The following is a 20528-nucleotide window of genomic DNA, read 5'->3' on the forward strand; positions in this document are numbered from 1 at the left end:
TGAAAAGACTCATTGATACAACAACAGTTTACATGCCAAATTATCAAAGAGCAATGGTAATTTTTCATGCCTGTTTAGTAAATATTTAGTTATTACAAATAAAGTCCCAATAAAACAGGAATATGTTTTGTTTATATTTACTGTCGTATGTACAGTTTGACAGGTAAATACAGTACTAAAGAAAACATGCACAGGGGTGGGGTGACTCTAGAATAATCGGGAAAGGACCGGTGTCGCAAACCAAATGGATCCCCCCTAAAAATCAGTCCGTCTGCCTTCACTGAGCATGCGTCATTTGGGACAAAAGCTTGTCTGAGTCTGACTCTGTTCACCCAAAGCGATCAAATGGATTAATAGGATTATTAACCATCAGATGACAAAGGTAAAACCTCTTAAATCACTCTGAAGTCAGTTTTAAGCAGAAACGAGGTGAAACTCTGTGATGCTTTGAAATGACCGACGCACAGTGAACGCATCAGCTAGCAGCTCATGTTGCGGCAGCACTCTGCTCACTTCATGCAACTTTTATGATGAAATAATGCAGAATTTATGTGGAAATGATTGTTGTACAAAAGCTTCAGATATCTGTCGGTGAGACAGATGATGACTGGAGTGCAGTTTGAAGCAGAAAAGAGGTGATACTCGGTGAACTGCGGCTTATGACGTGCAGTGAAGGCAGGGTGGGCCGATTTTTAGGGGGACTGTTCGGTCGTCGACACGGGGGGGGGATGCCTTAGAACCAGACTGGTTTTCCATTAATTGAGCCCTCAAATTAATAAAACATGAGCATGTTTCCCTTTCCCTCCCAGGGCCTTGGAGGTGTACAAGGGATCCTACAGGGATGGCAGACTGCAGTTGATCACCTTCTCTGCTGCATGGATGATACGCTGTAGTCTGCACCTGTCCTTGGCAGTGGCAGCAGCATCCCAGACGGTGATGGAGGAGGAGAGGATGGACTCAGTGATGGCACTGTAGAAGTTCACCATCATTGATTGGCAGGTTGAACTTCCTCAGCTGTGACAGGAAGTGCATCCTCTGTTGTGTTCTTTTGATGAGAGAGCTGGCGTTCAGCTCCCACTTGAGGACCTGGGTGATGGTGATCCCCAGGTAGCAGAAGGACTCCACAATGGTGACTGGAGATTCACACAGGGTGATGGGGGCGGCCAGGACTGGGTTCTTTCTGAAGTCAACAACCATCTCCACTGTCTTCAGGGCGTTTGTTCACAAACTTCAGGAGCTTCACAGACTAGGGACTGGAGGTGCAGCTGTTGGTGTACAGGGAGAAGAGAAGAAGAGAAAGAATGCAGCCTTGGGAGGATCCGGTGCTGATGGACCGTGTGTTGGAGACGTGCCCTCCCAGCTTCATATGCTGCCTCCTGTTAGACAGGAAGTCAGTGATCCACCAAACTGAGAGAGCTTGTCCTGCAGCAGGGCCGGGATGATCATATTGAAAGCAGAGCTGATGAAAAAAGCCTGAACATGCCCCTCTTTTCAAGTCCGACCACCTAAGCTATCAGGGTAATCTAGTTCAGGTGTTTATTAAATCATATTTTTGGGGACTGTGCGGCAGTGGTCCAAATTATTTACTTTGGTGTGGACATTAAAGTTATGAGCCACTTATTTTCTCAGTAATAATGCGCAGTGGCTGCTCTGCATTGTTATATTTTCTTCCCACTCGCTCCCCTTGGGACGGGAACTCACGATCTCCGGCATGGGAAGCAGACTCTCTAACCAGAAGGCTGAAACCTGGGCCTCTGGCCTTGTGGAGAGAGAATCCTTTTAGCTGTTGGACAGTGAGGTTTACTGACTACTATTGCACAGCGGCTCCTACTGGCATCCGTCACACATGCATTAAGTTGATCTACCAGATGAAGCTATGACAGCTGCTACAAGTACTAATGCCATTAGCATACAACATTAAATCCAACAAGAATTTCTCTTAGCGTGTATATTGCAGCAGAAGCTGCAGTGATCCATTAGGATGTTTCCCCACACAACAAGTCATATTATTCTAGGGGTTCGTAATAAAATACTCCAAACAAAACAGACACAACCTCCACTACCAGCTAAAGATGGGTTCAGGCTGAGAGAAGGTGTTTGAAGCAGAACTGCACTGGGCATAAGAACATTTTGGCAAGCGTGACAGGAGGACACTGGCATGTGTCCAGCTTGATCAAAATAACACCATGATGATATGGCTTCTCAGGTTTTCAGGAAGATTCTAGAACAGATTGAAAGTCAAAATTCTTTTCAGATAATTAAAAAGATCAACATGTGCCACATTTTGAGTTTTAAAAACAGTTTATTTTTCCCTGCAGGTTTTCAACAAACAGTGAACTGCCCTCATGAGCGATCAGTCCATCTGTTCATTGACTCACTGCTGCACAACGACAAGCAAAGCATGGCCTACAGGTGCAGTGACAGTAAGACCTTCGACAAAGGCATTTGTCTGGACTGTCGGAAGAATCGCTGCAACACACTGGGCTATAACATTAACAGGGTCCACACTGGCACCAGCAAGAGGCTCTACCTGAAAACACGCCCTCAGATGCCCTACAAACGTACGTGGTTGCACTTATCACTTCAGCTAAACAGCCTTCAGATACCATCTAAACATGGGGTGGTTTGAGGGCCAGTGGAGGACAAAGTGCCAATTTTGGGATCACATCATACATAAAATGATAATTTTCCAAGTAGAACAGGTCTGTAGTCACTTAGAACATTACAATAAACCATTATCATCAAACCATCAGGCACATTTATCACAGTAAAAACATAGATGTAATTTTAGAGAGAAATAATGTTTTTTTGTTTGTTTATTTTGCCCTTTTTCATGAATGTTGCATACACAGTGGTATGAAACTTGTCCCCTGCAATTCAGAGGGCACACATATGCATAATGTTACTGTTACAAGTGATACTACTCATTTGAGTCTCCCTAAGTAACCATACTTTTGACACAAAGTAATTCAAGGGTCCCCCAAAGAGACTTAGTTCCAAAGCAATCTAGTTGTTGCCTTAGATTCCTCGTTAGCATGTAAGCCTGAAAACCATACAGTAACATAAGAAGCGCTGAAGTTTAGATCTTCTTTCAATCAGTGAGTTAGTCTACAAGAATTCCTTTATTAACGCCTGCATATTCATCTTTGAAATTTTAGGTTTTGATAAATACAGATGAGGACAAATGAACCGCCTGTTTTGGGCCATGTTGGCATATTTTAACATAATTTGCAGTTATTCTTTTACATATTAGCTTGTTTAAGAATGATGGCACAGTGAGACATGTCTGGTCTTGTCCAGGCCTGTTCAAGTAAAGTAGGTTTGTTTGCATGTAATTTATGAAGTCTTGTTACTAACTGCAGGCTCCTGGTGGACACAAACAGTACTGCTGCTTGTTTTCGTAGCTTTATTATTGTAACTTGGGAGTGAGGTGGGGCATAGCCCTCAGTGCACCTCCTGCAAATGGTGACTTAACATGTGGGCTTGGGAAGCTTTTAGTGCAGCAGAAAAGAGAATATTAATAGAGGAATCCTTCAAATGGTGATGCAAGCACCAAATTTGGCACTAATACTCCTTAGACAATACTCTTGAAAAAGCAGAATGTCCACTTGAATCTTCAATAGTCAGCCAGTAGGGGTCAATTGAAGAATTACACAGGGGTCAAACCAAAAGATGCTCCATTCATATTGAAAACTGTACCACATTATTTGTCTGATCACAGAGATTCCAAAAAGGTATAGTTTGGACTATCTGTGACTGAATGTTATGGAGTTATAGGGTTAAAAAAAATGGCCAAAAAAAGCGAGAAAGGTCAATTTCAGTTTGGACAGGGGTCAAAAGTTAAAGTTGCTCGAATTTTGTTTAGAAATTATGCGAATTATTGGTTGAGCTAATAAGATTAATAAATGGAATAGTTTTGACTGTCTGCAAAGTAAAGGTAACAATGTCAACATCCATTGGATTCTATATGACATGTGACATATGTCCCCGTAACATGATAACTAAGCATGACACATGATGCAAAGTGTTCCTTTTTAAAACCCTATTAACTCAACCAATAATTTTGATTTTTTTTTTCCAATGTTAGAGCACCTCTAACTTTTGACCACTGTACAAACCGAAATGGACCTTTCTCACCTTTTTCGCTACTTTTTAACCCCATAACTCCATAACATTCAGTCACAAACAGTCCAAACTATACCTTTTTGGAATCTCTGTGATCAGACAAATAATGTGGTATAGTTTTCAATATAATATATAATATCATTTTGACCCCTGTGTAATTCTTCAATTGACCCTTTCCTGGCTACCCATTGAAAATTCAAGTGGACACCCTGCCTTTTCAAAAAGAGTAATGTCTACTCTAAGTATATTTGTGCTTGCATCACCATTTGAAAGATTTTTTTTTCAGTTATCCACTGCACTATATGTAGTGTGTGGCTGTTATTTATACTGGTAAAAAGCAACATCCAAAAAGATTTATGTTTAAGCAACAGCACCATTAGAGACCACCACCTTCAAAAACAACTTGACAGACCTGTCTTTGTTTCATGTTATGGCCTATGTGCATGGTAAAAGATGTTGACATGGCCCAAAATAAAAGGTTCTCTATATCTATCACCTGTATCCATTAGAACCAACCATTTCAGGACAGAATACGCAGTTGTTTTTTGTGAAGTTACTTAAAGAAATTTAATCCTAAGAAGCTTGAAAACAGATCAGTCAGGTTTGATGATATTTTTGTCACTATTTTGTTCATGGTTAAAGTTGTGCAGTTACAATAAAAGTAAGATTCTAATGATGTTTATTCACACTTTTTTCTGGCTCCCATTGCTGGGGTTCTTTCTGTCTAATGCCAGCTGCTTTCACTGAGTAGCTGCTCACTGCTTCCAGTGTTTTTTTGTTACAGTATGTCAACTAAGAAAGACCAGTATAAATGTGTTGAAGTGATCAAGGTACAGGCGACAGGCCGTGAGCACAAGGCTTAGATCAGTGACATCAGTTGCTTTCAATCTGTGGTTGCAGTGGAGATCTGTAAATATTTGGAATGATATTGTTAAATCACGTACAGAGACGAGAGATGGGTTTTCTGTGTGTAGTCTACCATTACCAATTCAGGATCCAGTTTGTGAACGAGATCGAGTGGATTGACCCTTCTTTTACTATTGCCCTCACTGGGACAAAGGAGGAGAGTGGAGACCTCACCATCACCATGTGAGTATAGTTTTCCACCAGGCGTATATTACATCACATCTGCGCTTGTGTCCTCATCGTTTGATGAGTGCGATGTGCACCTCTCAACAATACGAGTGAGCAGCTGATACACTGCAGCAAGTCAGATCTATGAATAAAAAAGAACAACAAAATAAACATGGTGGAATAACTAACTGATTCATGGACATGCAGTATGCATTAATCCCTGATGACAGCATCACCATTCGTAAAAACTTTACAAAGTTCAGGAAGTGCTGCTGTGTTTTAGCTGTATATCGTCATAACAGATGGTTATTTATTTGTAATAGGAAATGCAGCAACCTGTTGCAGGAATGATCTAAATCATGTTTCTTTTTTGTTTTCTGTGCCTGTCATTTAAAACTGTACTAGACCTGAAAAAATTGCAAGGAACAAAACCTACATTTTCCTGATCACATTGGAAAAAGACTTAGGGGATTTGATGTTGCTGAAAATCCACTGGAAGAATGACATGTGGAACTGGATACAAAACATGATCCCCTGGGGTGGTGGAGTGACCAATCCATCGCTCACTGTGGGCAAAGTCAGTGTAAAAGCAGGCGAGACACAAGAGAGGTACGAAATAATCTCTTTTACAACAGTGGCATCATTGTTAGATGTGCATTACTAATAAATTCTAAATGTTATAAAAATGTCATATATTCTTTTTTCGCCTGCTCCTGTTTGGGGTCACCACAGCAGGTCACACCAACCACCTACATGTCCTCCTTCAGCACACCCATAAACCTCCTTTTTGGCCTCCCTCTTCTCCTCCTGCCTCTGGTGGCTCTATCCTCAGCATCCTTCTCCCTATATACCCTGGGTCCCTCTGTTCAGACCATCTCAGTTTTGCCTTTTGACTTTGTTTCCAAACCGACCAACTTGTACTGTCTCTGTAATATGTTCATTCCTATTCCTGTCCATTCTTGTCACTCCCAAAGAGAATCGCAGCATCTTCATCTCTGCCTCCTGTCGTTTTATTAGTGCTACCGTCTCTAAGCCGCACAACATAACTGGTCTCACTACTGTCTTATAAACTGTCATCATAGATCATTCTTTCATTTCTGCCACCTTTCTCAACCTACTCCACCCTGCCTGCACTCTGTTCTTCACCTCTGTACCACACTCTCGATTACTTTGGATACATAATCATAAGTATTTAAACTCATCTACCTTAAACACCTCTACTCCTTGTACCTGCACTATTCCACTGGGCTCTCTCTCATTTACACATGTACTCAGTCTTGCGCCTACTGACTTCCACTCCTCTTCTCTTCAGAGCATATCTCCCCCTCTCCAGGCTCATCTCACCTTGCTCTCTACTACTCAGTACAGATCACAGTGTCATCTGCAAATATCATAGTCCATGGAAACTCCTGTCTGATCTCATCTGTCAACCTGTCCATCACCAGTGCAAACAAGCAAGGACTCAGAGCTGATCCAGTGCCGCCAACTCCTCAGTAAGAAAAGTAGCTATTGGCTGTCCTAAAAGTTGCCAGAAGCCACTAAATGACATTATCTAATTTGCATATTATTTGCATAGTATGACATAATCACAGATGCTGTAGGAAAAAAATGTGGGAGCAATCATTGAATACATTACCAACATTTTAATATTGTTTCGTAAATTCCATGTTCATAAATGTAGAGTATTGAAATGGAATTTACACTGACTTCTGGCTGAATTTGAACAATACGAGGTCTGTTAGAAAAGTATCGGACCTTTTTTTTTTAAAAAAAAACCTGATGGATTTGAATCACGTGTGCTTGCATGAGCCAACATTGAACCTTCATGCGCATGCGTGAATTTTTTCACGCCTGTCAATTTGCATCATTTGCTGGCAAGCAGCATTTGTGTGAGGTCGTGTGTTGCGCGCTCGTCGGATTTTCATTGCAAGGAAAATGACGGAACGACTGGAGCAGCGCTACTGCATCACATTTTGCCAGAAACTGAGCGACAGCCAGGTGGAAACCATTCGGAAGATTCAGACGGCTTTCAGTGACTTTTCAATCGTGTGACTATCCGAGAAATTGTGGAAGAGGTGGGCATGTCACAGCATGTCCTGTGAGACTTCAACACAAAGGTGCTTTTGCTCCACCGTTAGCAGCTTCGGCATGAATTTCACCGTCACTCTTTTCATGGCCAAATCTTCTGTCACAGTGGAATGTGCCAAAAAAGTGCTGATGCAATTTCTGCAATTTCTCGGATAGTCACACGACGGCCCCACATCACCGCAGCATTCACTTTGGAAATGATCTGGTCATTTCAGCATGTTGATGGCCGACCGGAGCGTGGCTCGTCTCCACCGTTGTGCGGCCGTCTTTAAACCGGTTGTACCGCTCCTTAATCTGTGTGATGTCCATAGCATCGTTACCGAAAGCCGTCTGAATCTTCCGAATGGTTTCCACCTGGCTGTCGCCCAGTTTCTGGCAAAATTTGATGCAGTAGCGCTGCTCCAGTCGTTCCTTCTTTTTCCTTGCAATGAAAATCCGACGAGAGCACAACACATGACCTAACACAAAGGCTGCTTGCCAGCAAATGACGCAATCGACAGGCATGAAAAAATTCATGCATGCGCACAAAGGTTCAAGGTTTGCTCATGCAAGCACACGTAATTCAAATCCATCAGGTTTTTGCAAAGAAAAAAGGTCAGATGCTTTTCTAACAGACCTCGTATATAAGCAGTATAAAGCTTATAGACTCTCCCAAATGTCCTAAAACTAGAGAATTAATGTTAAAGAATGCCTTTACTTTTGTTATTGTACAATTTTTTTCCTATCTCTTTGTGGCCTCGTCCTTTGTCCATTTGCTGTTCATTTTACAGTTAAATGTATTTGTTGGAAAAAAAAAAACACGTGACAGACAAAAAAAGTGAGTGACACCTTAATAATATTGAACTACAGATAAACTTCGTTGTTGGTTTGTGTGTTTATTTTGCCATTAAAATTGGCCATCACTTCTGAAAATAACATAACTTCACAAGGCCAGGGATCCTCAAAGTCTGGAGACTAATTAGTCACAGCGCAGCAAATAAGGTGAGTAGGCTGAGCAAGTACGAGTCAGGTTTGTCATTCAATGCAGGAACAGCCGCGGAGGCATCCTGTCTGCGTGTTTGAACGCGGAGGATTATAGATATGGCTTTGCAGCAGCAGCAGAGGTGGGGAGACCCGCTGCCGCTCGGTGAGAACAGAGACTAGATCTGAGTTGCCAAACACCAGAAAAGTCTCCAGTGACACCAGGAAAAGTAGCTAGATGTGTCGCTTTTGAGAAAATAAGTCATCAAGAGGGTTTGGAAAGTCACCGGATTTAGCGAGAAAGTCACCAAGTTGGCAACACTGAGCTGATCCTTGGTGTAATCCCACCACCACCTTGAAAGAATCTGTCATTCTTCTACTGCGCATCTAACCGCTGTCACACTGTCCTTGCACATATGAGGTCTGTTAGAAAAGTATCCGACCTTTTTATTTTTTCCAAAAACCATATGGATTTGAATCACGTGTGATTGCATCAGCCAAGCTTGAACATTCGTGTGCATGCGTGAGTTTTTTCACGCCTGTCGGTTGCGTCATTCGCCTGTGAGCAGGCTTTGTGTGAGCAGTGGTCCACCCCTCTCGTCGGATTTTTATTGCGAATAAATGTCTGAACGATTTGGAGCTTTGCTGCATCAATTTTTTCCAGAAACTGAGAGACCTCCAGGTGGACACCATTCGGAAAATTCAGATGGCTTTCAGGGACCATTTTATGGGGATTACACAGATTCCCATTCCCAGAGCAAACATTGCATCTGTGGTGTGCTTTCTCAACATGAAACCATATTGCTGCTCTCAAATCTTCACCTCTTTTTTAAACCTAGTTTCCACTACTCTTTCCCATAACTTCAGGCTGTGGCTGATCAACTTTATGCCTCTGTAGGTACTGCAGCTCTGCACAGCACCCTTGTTCTTAAAAATCAGAACCAACAAGTTTGTCTCCACTCCTAGGCATCCTCTCACTTTCCAAGATTTTATTAAACAGTCTGGTTAGCGACTCCACTGCCATTTCTCCTACACATTTCTATGCCTCCACTGGAATGCCATCTTGACCAACTGCCTGACCAACTCTTCATCCTTACTAATCCATTGTACTTACTGATTTATTCTCTCCACATCATCCATCCTTCTTGCTATCATTTTCTTTATTCATCAAATCCTAAAAATATTCCCTCCACACTGGTTGTCAGCACATTACAGTCTACATCCTTTATCACCCTAACCTGCTGTACATCCTTTCTAGCTCCATCCCTTTGACCAGTCAGTTCTGTTGTATGGCTGGGGGGCCTGGCTGCCTTTTTGTTTCCGTCTTTTGTTTTTCCTTCCAGGTGGCTTGCATTTGGGACTGAGTGGCTGTGTTGCTGAGGTTATCAGGACCTCACCCTGATCACCTGCGGCTCGTCAGGACTCACAGCTGTGGTGCATCTATATGGATTGGAACATGGTGGCATTTAAGACTGGAGTATACAGTGTGTATTTGCCAGAGACACGACCTTGTGACCAGACGGGTGAGATCGTCGTCTCGGGAGCCATCTCATCATCAGTGGATGCAGAGAACGTCCAGGGTTTGATGCACGGTCTGTGAAAGAGGAGGGGGTGAGGTCTCACGCTCGTCAGCACACTTCCTGAGGTACGTTAGATTTTGTGACTAATGTTTATACAGTCAGTAAATGTGGTGTCCCTCACACCTTATTATATTGAGCTGTACGTTAGTCATGTATCGGCTTCCACTGCAGTGGAGTTTTGTGAACTGGATGTTCCATGCCTGCAGGTTGGGAAGCTGATTAGTAATTAAGCCAGGAAGTGTTTGCTGTTTATGTACACCTTTGAGTGGTCTCTCTGTGTGTAGAGTGTGGACTCACATAATGGTTCCTTCTTTCACAGACTCGGTTTGTTGCGGCCACCTGGGGGGTGTCGGCGGGGTCCTTGGGTCCGAACGGCTTCTGGCTCCGGACCGTTAGCGCTGCTGGGAGCGCACCGTATCACCACCACGCCAGACCGCACACTTTTTTGTTGTTTTGTATCACATCACTGTTATGTATTAAATTCAGTTAGCCTTTGTACCGTGCTCTGCTTATTTCATACTGGGTCCTTCAAACGCTGGTCGGTTCTCCGAGCTGCGTCCGACACATAAGTTCAAGTCCTGTTCTGCTTCCTCAGTTTTCAACTTTAGGTAGAGCTCACTATATGCCCTTTCCTTTGTCTTTCTCACTTCATTCAGCCACCAAGTCTATTTGTCTTCATCCTCTGTCCATTACCTTCCTAGCTGTCTCCATCACCACATCTGCAGTACTTTTCCAGTTGTCCAAAATCACTTCACCTCCATCCAGTGCCTCTCTCACCTCCTCCATGAACTTCACGACAGTCTAATAGCATAATTGCAATAACTCAATTAAATATTACACTATTTTATATCAGTTGTGTGTGTGTGTGTGTGTATACTGGAATTTTGTAAATGTAAAGGTCATTGCTTAGTCCCGTTTCCAAACAGTAGTAAAAGAAGATGCTTTTTTGTTATTTGTTTTGCATTATAATGTTTGATATGATACAGACTGATTTAGCCAAGTGGAGAAAAGCTGCATTTATTATTATTATTAGGTGATCTCTTAGAATTTTAGTTTGTTTTGTTTTTGTTTTTTAAAGTATTCCAGTTACAAAATACAAAATTAAGTCAGCATTTGTTGACTAAAGCAATATACTTTTGTCACATGATAAATGATAGATTATTAAAAATCATAATCAATAAAAAAAAAATAATAGATAACATAAGAATGATTATTTTGATTGGTTTCCCAGTGTTGGTATTTCATAATTTACATTGTTCCAGTTGCAATTTGGACATTTTGTGTTTGACATCTTAATACACTTTTCTGTGTTTTCTAGGACATACTTTTGTGCCAAGACAGATGATGAGCAACATGTTCAAGTATCTGAAGACAAAATGTTTGTGCGCTGCAAACGAAAGAAGCTCAAAACAGCTGTGAAGAAAATGCTCACAGACCGTCGTCTTTATATGAACTAAAAATACCCGATAGTTCTCAGGTGAAATGCTACTGTGTCACTTCTTGTCAGGTTCTTACAAGACATTCTGCAGACCTCTTACAGTGAATTCATAAAAGTTTTGAGGATGTGTACAAAATAAATCAGAAATGGGTTACTAGATTTTTCACCAAACTTGACAAGAAATTTTTTCAGTGTGTCTCCAGATAGGTAATTCTTGGAACAGACTAGACAAAGGTCAAGGTTATCTGAGATATGGTCAGAAAAAACCAATTCATAGAAGATCTCTGTAATCAATCAAGGAAAAAAGACTATATAAAGCTTAAATTCGCAAATGATCGGAAAGAGAGAGGTTATGATAGCATCACAAACCCTAACATTCATGAACATCCAATCCCAATATTAAGTGTATCTGGAAAGTATTCACAGTGCTTCACTTTTTCCACATTTTATGTTGTAGTCTTTTTTGAAAATGGATAATTTTTTTCCTGAAAATTCTACACACAATACCCCATAATAACAATGTGAATATACACACACGATTTTTGCACATTTAATAAAAATAAAGTAAGAAATCACATGTACATAAGTATTCACAGCTTTTACCATGAAGCTCAAAATTGAGCTCAGGTGCATCCTGTTTCCACTGATCATCCTTGAGATATTTCTAAAGCTTAACTGGAGTCCACCTGGGGTAAATTCAGTTGATTAGACATGATGTGGAAAGGCACACACCTGTCTACATAGAAGGTTCCACAGTTGACGGTACATGCCAGAGAACAAACCAAATATGAAGTTCAAGGAATTGTCTGTAGACCTCCGAGACAGGACTGTCTCAAGGCACAAATCTGGGGAAGGGCACAGAAACATTTCTGCTGCTTTGAAGGTCCCAATGAGCACAGTGGCCTCCACCATCTGTAAATGGAAGACTTTCAGATCCACCAGGGTCCAGGACTCTTTCTAGAGCTTAGTCAAGGAGGTGACCAAGAATCCAATGGTCACTCCTTCAGATATCCAGCATTCCTCTGTGGAGAGATGAGAACCTTCCAGAAGGATAACCATTTCTGCAGCAATCCACTAATCAATATGGTAGAGTGGCCAGATGGAAGCCACTTTTTAGTAAAAGGCAAATGGCAGCCCGCCTGGAGTTTGCCAAAAGGCACCCAAAGCACTCTCAGACCACGAGAAACAAAATTCACTGGTCTAATGAGACAAAGATTGAACTCTTTGGCATGAATGCCAGGTATCATGTTTGGAGGAAACCAGGCATCTACAGTGAATCATAGTGGTTACAACATTACGCTGTAAGGATATTTTTTAGGGGCAAGAACTGGGAGACTAGTCAGGCTTAAGGGAAATATGAATGCAGCAAAGTACAGAGACATCCTGGATGAAAACCTGCTCCAGAGCGACCTTGACTTCAGACTGGGGCGACAGTTCATCTTTCAGCAGGACAATGACCCTACAGTCAAGGTATCAAAGGAGTGGCTTCAGGACAACTTTGTGAATGTCCTTGAGTGGACCAGCCAGACCCCAGACCTAGAGCTGACTGAACATCTCTGGAGAGATCTGAAAATGGCTGTGCACCAACACTCCCCATCCAACCTGATGGAGCTTGAGTGGTGCTGCAAAGGGGAAAAACTGCCCAAAGATAGGTGCGCCAAATGTGTGGCATCATATTCAAGAAGGCTTGAGGCTGTAATTGCTGCCAAAGGTGCATTAACAAAGTATTGTTCAAAGGGTGTGACTACTTATATACGTGATTTCTCAGTGTTGTATTTTTAATAAATTCCCAAAAATTTAAAAAAAAAAAATTTCAGTTGTCATTATGGGGTGTTGTGAGTAGAATTTTGAGGCAAAAAAAAAAAAAATGAATTTACTCAATTTTGGAATAAGGCTGTAACATAAAATGTGGAAAAAGTGAACACTTTCCGGATGCATGGTACTTACCATAGACCCTACAAAAAAAAAAAAAAAACTAAAAAAAACAAAAACACACCCACACACCCTTGACAATCAATTCAATCAGGTCCAAATGTTTTCAATAATCCAATAAGCAATACAAGGTTGCCACAGTTTTAGAAAATCTTCAGCCCTCTCTAGTCTAAATTTGATTTTTTTTTTTTTTTTCCCCAAGTTAAAAAAAAAAACAAGATCTTTCAACAATAAAGAAATGGCTGGGCGACGTGTAGTTTTCCAGTAAGATAATGTTCCGTGTCATGCTCGCAATGTGATAAAGGCAATTGCAGCTGCCTGGGAGTTACTAAAGGACACTGTGGTGACTCCAGGAACTCCATAAACAGCAATCAGCGTACAAGGATCCAGCCTGACTCCAAGAACACAAGCGATAACCTCAAAATCCAAAATGGTTGAAGTTTAGGGCAAAGAAAAAAACATATGATTTAAATCACAGGGAGATGAGTTACGTCTGTTACACCGATCAAAAACAATGGGATAAATGTTGAATAATTTGGACTTTGATAAATGCAACCTGTCTACAGCCTTATCCCCGAAACCTTCCTCAAAATCCAGACCTAACTCTTGTTCCCAATTACAGATCATTTTATTTGACTGGGTGATTGTCCATTGAAAGAACAAAATTATATATCCACCGTATAAGAGCTTTCTTATGGGGCATACGGTCAAAGAGGTCCTCCGAAAGATAAAGACTGGTAAATTAGCCCATCTGACTTTATACTGGACAAATTTGCAGCCCACAGAGCCTGAGGTACACCAGTTACATTCACTCCCAAATACAAAAACCAGAATGAGTTAGATGGAAAGGAAGATCAGTTTGTCTGAGTCGCTGTGCAGCTACATTTATAAGAAAGCATTCACTTTTTTGTATGTTAAGCCTATATCCAGGAAAAGAGACACAATTTTGGAGTACTGTTAAATGACTAGTTGGATCCACTCTGAGTTCTTTGTGCCTGATACTAGCATTAATTAGCCTGTTAGCTTCTGTTGGTCAATGCTGAGTTTGTAATAAAAACATCGACATTAAATAAAAGTAAATATAAATAAATTAAGGTCACTTTGTAGCAGTAGCATCACATTTCAAAAATGCAAAAGAGGCAATATTTTTTTCCCCCTTAAATATGTATGCAGGGCAGTGCCTTTCATTACTGAAGACTATGTGAAAATGTATTCATGTGTTCCACTGAAGCGAGAGGGGAAGCAGTTACCCAACAACAATGAAACGCTTGTAGCAGAATGTCAGTCACCATTTAGAAGTCTGCAGTTGTCTTTCCTATACAGGTAATAAACAGAAAATGTTCATTTCACTTGTATGGAGATGGGAAAAAATGACAAAGTGCAAAATGCTGTTAAAAAGAAACTGAAATCTTGCTGTAGCTTTGAAACAATGAGGTTCAGCAAGTAACGAAAACGATGAAACCGGAGTTAACGTCTAAATCTGATGATCTACTGTCTAGTCAAATGTTCATACACTATGATTAAACTGAAATTTTATTTATGACCTTATTTAAAAAAAACATAAGATGCCTTTTGCTATTGAGTACAAGTAACATTTGGTCAATTCTGTTTTATTAATGCATTTCAAGTAATTTTAAAAGAAATTACATTTTTGCACAATACCCTTCCAAATTTAGTAAAAATTGTCAAGGTGAGCAGATTTGGAACCCGAACATAAAGTAAATAAAAAGGACAATAGAAGACAAACGTATAAAACAAGACAATAAAATCCGACAGTAGTACTGAGCCTTTACCATTTTGGACTTATGATGTTACATCACACTTCAGTGCACATTTTATCAATAACATTGCAACAAACTCAAAATAATCTTGTCCCAGAGAGTTAACCCTAAAGAGCCAGTATCTGCACATCATAGCTACAAGAAAATATATAAGCATCATTCAGCAAAGCTTCAACTCCAACACAGGTAACAAAAAAAAAAAAAAGACACCAAAACAGTCAAGACGTGACCGAGGATTACATTTGTCAGTTAAGAAGCTAAATTGTTGTGCATTGATATGACTGCCAACTACTTTGCTGTGACAATGATCATTTGTGTACCCACTAAGGAGGACACAATAAAGGCATTTCTCTGTGAAGAGGCTTGTTCTCTGCCGACCTCTGCATAGAAAGTATCTGATAAGTTGTCCTACACACTGCAAAGAAAACAATGCTAAATTGCAGCCCAACTTGTGTGAAAGTACACAATATATATTTTTTTAAAATTTCCAGTAACTTGCAAGTATTCTGTATTCTCATCCAACTGTCACTGAAGTTGACCGAAAGTCATTTGGCGAGACATATACGGCCAGCCAATATATACCAACAGGTCAATTTCCAGTTGACAGTGACAATATAGCAATAATAAATTTACAAACTCTAGATTTTCAAGTCAAGTCCTCTATATGCAATCTGTCTGAACTGCTGCAAATAAAAACAATAAAAGCAAAATCCACCATCACATTTGAGTTAGTTTTTTCTGGCTCGTGATACATCAGGCAAGTGGTTTTAAAAAAAATAACTTCTTTAAACACTCTTAAGTGTATGAATGTCAAAGATGGACAACTGAACAAGTCAGACTATAAGGATAAAAATCATTTCTTTTCTACAATTGCACTTCACAAGTGTTTTCCAGAATTTAATTAAAAAATTCTCCTAATTCTCAAACTGCTCATTCTGAATACAAAGACGAGCACATCTGTAGAATAAAGTGCTCCTTTTACCTGCCAGTGCCAAACTAATGAGTCAAACGGTGAAAATAATGATCATTTCAGCTCTAAACTATACCTGTATGTAAACAGCAGTTTCAAACATGTTGCAACAACAAATTTACACGTTTCGATAATCTCAGCTCCAGCACCCTCTGAGCGAACAATGCTATAGCTCATTTTTGATGCACTGTAGCTGCTACATTCCTCCCATACAACCCCTCCTCTACAATCACGGCAGCTAACTTGAAATTACACAAGCATCAGCAAAGCAGGACTTCCCCACTAGAGTAAACATGCAAACATCATTTCAGCAACACCCAATACAGCTGTTCTATGTATTAATCCTGAGAAAGTGAATTTAAAAAGTAAATCAGCACACAGACAAAAAAAAATTCACTTAGTGAGAGAGAGCGAGAGCGAGAGATTTTAAAAAAAATACTGCAACATATATACAACTGCACACTGAAAGAGCACATATCCTTAAGAAATAAAAGCTTTTTTGACTTAAAACAATGTCATTACATTGGCAAAAGAAGATGTCTTCCGATACAAGGTCTCAATGCTGTTTGATTGGCAGCAAAATCTCACGTGATGTTGTGCTGTTGACTGCAGCATCAAGGAGGAAGAACAAGGGGGAAAAAGAAAAACAAAAAAACAGCTGGCACAAATGAAGGACAAAGGCAGAGCCAACGCTGTGATGCTTCATTCTTTCTTCCATCCTGACTTAAAAAAAAGCACGAAGACAAACTACATAATGAATATCTGGAAAATTTGTCTCCAGTTCCTCCTATGAGAAGGTATTTCTTGTAAAAGCTGTGTGAACCACTGTAGATGTAGCTCTCAGAGGTGCTGAGTGAGTTTGTTAGGCCCAGGAAATGTCAGGCTTTGTCCAGTGAAATCAGTTCAGTTGACAGGTCTGACTCTTTGGAGAGAAGTGCTCCAGCTGTAGGCACAAGAAAGAACCAAGGCAAAGAGCAGACCAGCATCTCAGCGCCTCATCTGGCCCATCTGATAGTTTTCTCTGTGCTGACGGGGGTGGCGCTGGCCCTGTGGGTTTGCATGTTGGGGTCTTCGCCTCCTCAGAGTATCTGCAGGACAGACACAAAGAAATCAGAACACTTCAACAATGCTCCTGTTCCCAACATGTTTGATTTTTAATCATCTTTAGACTGGTTGAGACAGCAAACAGAACATTTGCATAATTACCTCAACACAAGTGCCAGTTAAAACTCAGTTAACCTGGAGAGGTGGTGGTCTTGTGGTTAACGCTGTTGGTTTGTGACCAGAGGATCCTCAGTTCAAATCCTTGTCAGACCATAAAAACCCTAAGGGCCCTTGGGCAAGGTGTGCAGTTGAGCATTGCATGGCAGCACCCTGTCATTGATGTACGAGTGTGTGCATGAAGGGGTGAATGTGAGAAGATCATTGCAAAATGCTTTGACCCATGAAAGGGCTATATAATGTACTCCACATGAGGAAAAAACAACAAGATAGCACCGATAGGAACAGACCTAGTAAGTACCACATCCGTACCACCTGGCAGATTTGTTTAGTGCATGTGCAAAATTACATACGTGAAACATATGATGGCCAACTAGAACAACTGAGGGTTTTATATTTATGAAATTTACAGCCAGAGACTGTGTGCATACGTAAACAATCAAATGTATATGTGCGGTGTTTTAATTCTGATGTGTAGCAAAATTACGTTCAACCAGTAATAATTGTGGATTAATTGCTGTATTTTTTTGTCTGAGGTAATGGGGTGTGATATGAATTGTCCTTTTAGGGATCAATAAAGTTGTTTCAATCTTCAAAAAATATTCAGACAACTTAGTTATTGCCCATCCAAAACAGCTCGTCTGTGCAACCACAGGCCATTTATGTCAAGCTAACAGCTGTCATCTTCTTTTGGGTTTCTTCTATACTGCGGTTTCTGGTACTATATGTGTTGCTGCCCCCAGTGGTGAACAAAAGTCAAGCAGCAGTCACCAATGTGTGACAGCATAAAAGCAAAAACCTGAAGAAGGTTCATAGTTTTTCATAAAATATGTATTTGTAGGTAAACAATGCCACACTCAGCGTGTTCTTATTTATCACATAAAATAAGTGATGACGTTAAACAAAGAATTACTGGATTGCATCTTATCTCACCAAACTGCATTGACTCATTCCATGATAAAAGGTATTGTGCCTGAATCTTACTGAAGCCAATGTATCTACATAAGAATAGTTTTGTTTATAAGGGAATGTGCACACACCTAATGAATACACAATCCAAGTATATCCAGATATTCTGACTTAAAATCAAAATGTAGTCAGTATAACTACAATGTTAAAGCGAGTTTTTAAAATGCACTTTCAAAAAGAGGAGGATGTGTAGCTCTCTTATGCAGTGAGGGAGAAGTGGTACTTCCTACAAAAGGAGTTGTGTTTGTCCCAGCATCCGGTAAGAAGCTGGTCATTTTCTATCTCATTCATCAAAGAAATGGAAACTCAGTCATAAGTTTACACGTGGTGGGTTCAAATAAGAATTGATACATCCTTGAGTCATATCACCCCAAATAAAGGAAGGAAAAGGTTATCAAGGGAAAAAAAGAAATGCAGTATTCTATAAGTATGGCAAGAAATTTGACTTGGCTATCTAGAAAGTATTCAAAAACAACTGGAATTCTTATTTAGTCAAAAAGTCGAGTTCCTTTTGAATAAATACTTGATAAAAATTCATCATATATATTTTTTAAATATATTGGTGATGTGACAAAACAGTCTGTTATGATTTGTCATCATCCTCTAAGGTAAACAGAAACAGGTGGCAGCCTCAAAATCTTAAGGACAAGTCCACTTCATCAGGGTCGACTTATCAAAAAAATTGAATTTAAATCCAAGATTTTTTTTTTTTTTTTTTTTTTTTTTTTTTTAATATACTTGTATGTAAAAGTTTGGGCAGTTTTTCATGATTTTCCGTCTGGATCAGAAACCCCTCGAACTGCCACCTTATCGTGGTGGGGGAGTTTTCGTACCCGGATGATCCTAGGAGCTATGTTGTCAGGGGCTTTGTGGCCCTGGTAGGGTCTCCTAAGGCAAACAGGTCCTAGGTGACGGGTCAGAATAAGGGCAGTTCAGAAGCTCCCATGACCAGTACAAAATCAAGGACAGAGACATCCATCATCATCACTCAGGCCGAAGTCACAAAGGTGGTCAGAAAGCTCCTCGGTGGCAAGGCCATCCTGAGTACCTTAAGTCTCTGGATGTTGTGGGACTGTCTTGGTTGACACGCCACTGCAACATCACGTGGCGGTCGGGGACAGTGCCTCTGGATTGGCAGATCGGGGTGGTGGACCCACTGTTTAAGAAGGGGGACCGGAGGGTGTGTTCCAACTATAGGGGGATCACACTCCTCAGCCTCCCCGGTAAGGTCTATTCCAGAGTACTGGAGAGGAGAATTCAACCCATAGTGAAACCTTGGATTCAGGAGGTGCAGTGTAATTTTCGTCCTGGTCGCGGCACACTGGACCAGCGCTACACCCTCCATCAGGTGCTCGAGGGTTCATGGGAGTTTGCCCAACCAGTCCACATGTGCTTTGTGGATCTGGAGAAGGTGTTCGACCGTGTCCCTCGGGGCACCCTGCGGGAGGTGCTCCGGGAGTACGGGGTCCTTTGCTAAGGGCTATCCGGTCCCTGTACAACTGCAGCAGGAGCTTGGTTCACATTGCCGGTAGTAAGTCAAATCTGTTTCCAGTGCACATTGGCCTCTGCCAGGGCTGCCCTTTGTCACCGGTTCTGTTCATTACCTTTATGGACAGAATTTCTAGGCGCAGCCAGGGTGTAGAAGGGTTCTGGTTTGGGAACCACAGAATCTCATCTCTGCTGTTTGCGGACGATGTGGTTCTGCTGGCTTCATCAAATCAGGACCTTCAGTGTGCACTGGGGTGATTTGCAGCTGAGTGTCAAGCGTCCAGGATGAAAATCAGCACTTCAAAATCCAAGGCCATGGTTCTCAACCGGAAAAAGGTGCCTTGCCCTCTTCAGGTCGGTGGAGTGTCCTTGCTTCAAGTGGAGGAGTTTAAGTATCTCGGGGTCTTGTTCACGAGCGAGAGATGGATGGAGCGTGAGATCGACAGACGGATCGGTACAGCATCTGCAGTGATGCGGTCGCTGTATCGGACCGTCGTGGTGAAGAGAGAGCTGAGCAGGGGGGCAAAGCTCTCGAATTACCGATCGATCTACGTTCCGACCCCCACCTATGGTCATGAGATTTGGCTCATGACCGAAAGAATGAGATCGCGAGTACAAGCAGACGAGATGAGTTTCATCCGCAGTGTGGCTGGGTGCTCCCTTAGAGATAGGGTGAGGAGCTCGGTCACTCGGGAGGAGCTCGGATTCGAGCCACTGCTCCTCCACGTGGAAAGGAGCCAGCTGAGGTGGCTTGGGCATCTTTTCCGGATGCCCCATGACACCTCGCTGGAGAGGTGTTCCAGGCACGTCCCATTGGGAGGAGGCCCCGGGGAAGACCCAGGACACGCTGGAGGGACTATGTCCCTCAGCTGGCTTGGGAACGCCTCGGGGTTCCCCCGGAG

The 20528-nt window shown here is 41.5% G+C and overlaps 2 protein-coding genes across 2 annotated transcripts in view; one reads left to right on the forward strand and one right to left on the reverse strand.

Moving 5' to 3' along the window:
* Nucleotides 1-11387, forward strand: part of lipca (lipase, hepatic a) — a 50528-nt gene extending 39141 nt beyond the window's left edge. The window contains exons 6-9 of the mRNA XM_034190084.1: nucleotides 2319-2561; nucleotides 5100-5214; nucleotides 5605-5808; nucleotides 11146-11387. Of these exons, the coding sequence (XP_034045975.1) occupies nucleotides 2319-2561; nucleotides 5100-5214; nucleotides 5605-5808; nucleotides 11146-11284 (701 nt within the window). The 3' untranslated portion in view covers nucleotides 11285-11387. The remainder of the gene's footprint in view (nucleotides 1-2318; nucleotides 2562-5099; nucleotides 5215-5604; nucleotides 5809-11145) is intronic.
* Nucleotides 11388-14791: 3404 nt separating this feature from the next.
* adam10a (ADAM metallopeptidase domain 10a) overlaps nucleotides 14792-20528 on the reverse strand; it is a 126399-nt gene continuing 120662 nt past the window's right edge. The window contains exon 16 of the mRNA XM_034190072.1: nucleotides 14792-17036. Coding sequence (XP_034045963.1) covers nucleotides 16936-17036 — 101 coding nt within the window. The 3' untranslated portion in view covers nucleotides 14792-16935. The remainder of the gene's footprint in view (nucleotides 17037-20528) is intronic.

The sequence above is a fragment of the Thalassophryne amazonica genome, chromosome 2, assembly GCF_902500255.1.
Source record: "Thalassophryne amazonica chromosome 2, fThaAma1.1, whole genome shotgun sequence".
Taxonomy (NCBI): Eukaryota; Metazoa; Chordata; class Actinopteri; order Batrachoidiformes; family Batrachoididae; genus Thalassophryne; species Thalassophryne amazonica.